We start from the raw sequence: 6,137 nt of genomic DNA, 5'->3' as shown, positions 1-6,137 counted from the left end.
AGATCTTAAGAGCAGACAAGGTTTTCGGTTTCAGGAAATAAGGAAATTGGGCATGAGAGGACATTTTTAGAAAGTGGAGTGGAGGTTCCACTTCTCACAGTTTAGGAACACAAAGAAAAGAACACAAGAGAAAATTTTTGTTCTTAAAGTTAAGTCTGTGGAAACACATCTGATCTAACATGGCCACATGCAGAACCAACCTATTAATCCTTTTGGAGTTTTACAAGAATTGTCTGCAGTTATGAAGATGCATTATGGTTCATTGTATGAAATGGTAAACATTACATAGGCGACAGATAATCCTTCCATGTTTATGATGCATAACACTTCACTATTTTATTAGAGGTAGAATCAGCTTCCGAAATGTGAAATAACTGATTTGTAAAAGATGGTCGACCATCTGTTTGCAAACCAGTTACTGTATTTGAGATTTTTGAAACTGGTGGACGATATTTCCAGTTTGAGATCTGTTTCGGATGTAAAAGTGAAGTTGAGGCCGAAGTTTTAAACGCAAAAACATGTACATCAGACGTTCAACGTTGCTTTCCTGTAAGCCTAGAAGTTTGACAATGGTGTTTCGAATGTCCAGCATGACTATACAAATGTGAGGACCCGAACAGGGGTCGACTGAGAGGTCCGAATTATGGGTTCGATCGAAAATAAAGAGCTCCTTTTCAGACGATAAGGAAACGGATTAGGTGTCTCGATTGAACAATGCAATTGGTTTTTTTCGGAAAATTAGTTAAACAATGGAAACGGAGAAATTCGAGGAAAACGCGACGAGAGAGAGGATCATATTCAGTCGCTATGTTAACCTCTCCCGCGCCCTCCATTAGGTTTCGAGTTGTCACCAGGTGACAATGAGAGACCAATGGAGAGGCGACTGCTGTAAAAAAATCTATAAATTTGTGCGACTCAAGAGACGAAGGTTCTTGGTTCCTAGTTTTTGGTTCTTGGTGTTTGGATACGTAGTGTGTCGTCTCATGGACGGTCGTGCTCCAGATCTTAGAAAAAAAAGGACATTTTGGAACATCGTGGAAACATCGTTCTCTGGGTGCTCCTAGCAATCGACAGATTCGTCGGATCGTCCGCGAGAAGCCGCCGAAAGCCGTAATCAACGCCCCGGGCCCACCGAGTGTTTCACCGACAGCGTCCATCCTCTAGCGACGAAAACCGACTTTTACGAACTTTATTTCGAACTTTATCCGTGCGCTTTGGGGTGCTACCTCATCTAACAAGTAATTTGTAAGGAAAATTTCTATGTTTAATAAACGGTTATATGGTAAACCTGTCTCAGGAAGTCAGTCTGCGCCCACACGAACAGAAGAACCGCTCGGCTGTCGAACACCTCACCCCTAATCGGCTGACCTCACACAAACACCATTAGTCAAACTTCTAGGCCTCACCTCTTGACGGGTAACTGGTTGTGGAACCGGGGCAAATAAACCAGTGACTTATTTTTAAACAGACAGAATCCGCAAAGGAACAGAGTGCGATACAATTTAATTGTCGCAGTCTCGGCATAATTGACTCATCTCCTGTCGTAGATCGTAGAAAGGAGCAAGAAGTCAACTGCCTGGAAGAGTTCGATGGTCATCTTACAGAGTTTAAAGCGCCTATTTGCTGGCGACTGATTGGACCTAGCTGCGTCTTTTCCAAGTCGGAAAAACACATTAGATCAAAATTTACGGGACTGTCGCTCGGGGGAGGGCATTACCCGACTCAGTAGAAGTTGCCCGGGAGGCGGTGTTTGGCGACTCCGCGGCCCGAATCGCGCCCTTGGCAACAAACCAGGGACCAATAGAGTTACAGGGAACCATCGTTTGTATTTCGGGTAAAATCATGTAAGAGCCCGAAATCCCAAGGACACAGGGAGATTGGGAGTCGAATAGCCAGTCTTCTTACGCGAGTCTCTTTTTCCATCCAGGAACCGCAACCCCCATACGTGAAAAGACTTCTCGCTTCATTCTGACCGATTGCGTGAAAAGCGAGGGTCACTAAGGCTGTGTACACGTTAGGCGTTTTTAAACGCGCGTTTTAAAGAACCAAGAGTTCTGCATGGGTATACATACTCAAACGCGCGTTGATAGATTTACCTATCTACCAAATAATATATAATTGAAACCCTGTAAAAAAATATGAAGATTTGAAAACCTACAAACTACTTAAAGACTATCAAAAGCTTGAATTATGTTTAATTTTGTATGTTAATTGTTTTTTCTGTATGTCTGTTATGGTCTATTTGTATTTCTTTTTACACTGGAAAAAAGATAATTGCTTACATCATAAATAAAGTAAATAATTAACTTGAAATAGTTTAGATATAAAAGAGACGGGAATGTGCAATTTTTTAAACGAAAATTTATTCAATTAAAGCGCATCGATTTTATAAACGTAAAATATAAATTAAGTGTTTCTTCGGTGTTTAGATCTTTTGGTTTTCGTAAAGCAATAAATGTGAAAAAAATAACTTAATAAATTTTGTTTCTTTCAAATATTACGAAGTTTCTATCAAATAATTTTCGCTATAAATTAAATTAGATGTATACTGTCTACGACGATTTCACATATATCCCGAACTGTAACTAAGCTTCTTCACTAAATATTCAATTTTGCCTTCGTTATTAAATATCAAAATATTAATAATTCGATGTCTTATTAATTTAATATATTTTGAAAATTACAGTAATTGTCCAGAACTAATTAGTCAGACGGGTGGGAGTTTCTTTCGTGTTCTTTAAGCGAAACTTCGTCTAAAAATTGTTCACCACAAAACGGACATTCCAAATAGCATTCTTCGACGTCCATTTCTGGTAAGAATTTCACTTGTGAGGAACCTTCCAATTTGATAATTTCTAGATTAACGTCAACGTTTTCGAGGAATTCTTCACATTCTTTTGAAGTAAAAAGGTTCTGTTCTGAAGAAATTTCTTCATATGCTATTGACTGTGGTCTTTGAAAACTTGTCGATGGTTGTTCAAACAATTCTTTCTGGTCTCGTTGAACGTCTTGTGTTCTTTTCTGAAAGTAAATGACATAAATAACATAACTGTACACCATTTACTGATATGTGGATTGCATAAATATATGTAATTTAAAAAATTATATACTAAATTATGTACTTGTTTTGCTATAAAAGTTAACAAATTTTTAACCTGATTGAGGTAAAATATTTCACAATATTATAAGAAAAGTGTGAATTTTCATTTTAACAAATTTTGAGTAATTAATAACCCGAAAAGTAATCTGTAAACAAATGTAAATGCTTTTCGGTAAAGTAATGTTATCAAAGCAAATTATGTCAGAAAACAACAGCGTAAAATAAAACAATATAATCACGAGAAATATACACCAGTTGTTAATTTATGTGAAAACAAAGAAGTCATCGTTTTTTAATTATTCGATAGATATTTGTGTAAATCCACTGAACAAAGAACTTTCACACATCAAAGTAAATTTCCCTTCATTTATATAATTAAATTTGTATTTGAGCGTATATCCTCATAATTATTCAATAGAAAACAAACGAAATTCGATGTCCATAAATTGTCATTAAATCGTAATGAGTGAAAATGAAGTTTATTCATGAAAATATCGATTTTCTGAAGTATTTAATAAATTGTAATTTATTCTAATGTTAAATATTCTAATATTCTAATTCTAATGTCTCATCATGGATACATGAAATGACAGAAACGTTTCTTTACCTGCTGCTTATCGAATGAATCGTAATTTATACAAAAAAATGCTTAGTTTGAGCGTATTAATGGCTGATATTAGACGACGAATTCAAAATCGTTGTATATTTTTAATACAGGAATTTTCCTGTTAATTAAGAAAAAACTTATTTTCTCGGAGTCTCGAATGAAACAAATACACGTGTTTAAAATATTTGCGATGAATGAATATTGAAACAATGGATGCTCGTTAACTAAGTGAAGTTATTATTATAATGTTTTCACTCTAAGAGACGGCTGTGTGTTAAAAGTTAGTCATTAACATATTTAAGTACTTACTTCGGAGCAAGATGGAGTTTTGTCTTTCCGATGGATTCTTCTGATGTGTCTGTCTAAACTACTTTTGGTAGTGAAAGTGCCGTTGCAGACATTGCACGAAAATGGCCGTTCTCCGGTGTGAGTTATCAAGTGACGTGTTAACATAGCGGGAGATGCACAAACTTTTAGGCAAGAATTACATTTACGGCTTATTATCCTCGGGTCGTTTGGTGGAATCTAATTATTTAATAAATTCTTTGTTAATTGTTAACAATATATAAAAACATAAAACGTAACTTTTTAAACGCAAGAAGTTCATGACAATTTTATATAAAACAGTTTTCAAATAATTTTCACTATATATTTCAATGTGATGATGTTGAAGTTAAAAGTAAAAGATTGTGTTCAAGTTTTATTAAATTATGTTTATAGAAAATTATTTTATAAAAATACAGCTAACGAGGTGCTGCACAGTAATTTTCTTAGATCTTGTTATTGACACTAGCAATTACGCACATTACGAACAACTGTTTTTGGAAATTTTTTCGACTGTAATCTGAATTTAATCTTAAAAAGTTAATAACATAATTTATAATTTTAACACCAACTTAATAATACGGTGAACAATAAAGAAAGCTTATTAAATGCAAATAATAAATTAGAAAATAACAATACGAAGATGTATCTTGTTTTTATCAATAGGAATATCAAGTATAAGAGTAATGATTGTGAAGAATGATTCGCTTCATAATTTAACATTATTGTAAGTAAAATTTTATATTATTCACATTTATCGTAGGTTATTAATTACACTGGTTAATTTATTATTGATAACGTTTATCTCATTTTATAAATGTTTATGAGAGGATTAATTCGCAGAGGTTGAATACAGAGAACGGGTTTTCATAGAGAATACAAATAAACGTAATCACAACAACAACAACAAATAAACGTAATCAATTAAAAATTTTTGAACGATCGTCAAAACCAATAAAATACAACGAAAAGTGTTCAACGCCAAAAGAACAATGATGATATTTACAGTTGCTTATTAATATTATTATTTTAATATCTGTTCGTGTAAATAAACACAGTTGCATTGAGTATTGTTTGAATATTAATTCAATGTTTTATATTATCCTGTTTAATTAATTAATTAATGATGATCTGTTTGTATATTTTAAGGCTTTTATCGCTTTGATAATTGAAAAATAAAAACGTAAATGAAAATATAGGAACTTGTGGTAATATTTACTTTAGATAAAATCTTATCAAGATGAGATATATACATGTGTTGTTTCAACTCATTTTTCCGTTTAAAGCTCTCTTCACAACCATTGTAATTGCACTTGAACGGTTTTTCATCCGAGTGCACTTTCATGTGAGTTGTTAAATGACTCTTCTGCGTAAAGCTTTTTTCGCACAAATTGCATTTATACGGCCTTTCATTCGTGTGAATTCGCATGTGTACTTGCAAATGACTTTCATAAAGAAATGTCTTCTCACATGTCGGACATTTATGTTTTTTCTCCTTTTAAATTAATTCGTTGAATAAATATAAATAATTAGTTAAAAACGTAAATAAAAATTATTCACAATAATATAAATCACTGTTATGTATTACAATATTATGTTAATATTTTTATAATATGCGCTCTATCTTCGATATAAAAGTAAAATTTACAGTTTATGTTATTTTGTGAATTTTTAATGAAACAGTTTGGAAAATTAAAAATATATTATACACATTAAATGAAAGATTTCACTTACCATTATGATTTAAACTTATTTTAATTTAGTTATTTAATTCAAAGTCGAAATTTTTGTCAAAATAGAAAAGAACAATGCACCGAAATAATGTAATTTCTTCATTGTTATGTTTTGATAATATTAATCATGCATAATTGCGCGTGTCTCTGAACATAAGAATAATTAGAAAACAGAACGATATAATAGCTTCTGTATTGGAGAAACGCGTGTGAAGAATTTAAGAGTAACACTATGACTTCTGTTTCTTGTTTAAATTATTTTTGAATTGTTATTATTTTACTTTTTCTCCTCTATACTCAGGAAGAGTAAAAGCGCGGTTTGATAATACTCAATAGGAATGTGTGAGTTTACACTAATATCTACAATTTTCGA

General features: G+C 32.7%; 1 protein-coding gene across 2 annotated transcripts; it reads right to left on the bottom strand.

The window, feature by feature from the left end:
• Positions 1–2,386: 2,386 nt before the first annotated feature.
• Positions 2,387–5,821, bottom strand: LOC111638388 (zinc finger protein 525-like). 2 transcript variants are annotated; one of them, XM_023384088.1, is made up of 5 exons: positions 5,766–5,821; positions 5,251–5,526; positions 4,017–4,232; positions 2,685–3,021; positions 2,387–2,598 (listed from the first exon to the last, which is right to left on the bottom strand). In XM_023384088.1, exons 1-4 carry the CDS (start codon positions 5,766–5,768, stop codon positions 2,704–2,706), a joined length of 813 nt encoding a protein of 270 aa, XP_023239856.1. In that variant the 5' UTR covers positions 5,769–5,821; the 3' UTR covers positions 2,387–2,598; positions 2,685–2,703. The 2 variants fall into 2 exon arrangements, with proteins under 2 accessions (XP_023239856.1, XP_023239855.1); XM_023384087.1 differs by having other exon boundaries at positions 2,387–3,021.
• Between the last annotated feature and the right edge of the window lie 316 nt (positions 5,822–6,137).

This window comes from Centruroides sculpturatus, unplaced genomic scaffold, assembly GCF_000671375.1.
Source record: "Centruroides sculpturatus isolate CEXI.00-Female unplaced genomic scaffold, Cexi_2.0 scaffold985, whole genome shotgun sequence".
NCBI classification, from domain to species: Eukaryota; Metazoa; Arthropoda; class Arachnida; order Scorpiones; family Buthidae; genus Centruroides; species Centruroides sculpturatus.
The sequence above is the reverse complement of the archived record's forward strand: the minus strand, read 5'-3'. Positions and strand labels throughout refer to the sequence as shown.

Excerpts from the sequence above, each read along its gene's own strand:
- LOC111638388 (XM_023384087.1), bottom strand. Across the intron at positions 4,233-5,250 it reads TTGATAAGATTTTATCTAAA|ATTCCACCAAACGACCCGAG; the intron begins GTAAATATTACC and ends TTAAATAATTAG. Across the intron at positions 3,022-4,016 it reads AAACTCCATCTTGCTCCGAA|AAAAGAACACAAGACGTTCA; the intron begins GTAAGTACTTAA and ends ATTTACTTTCAG.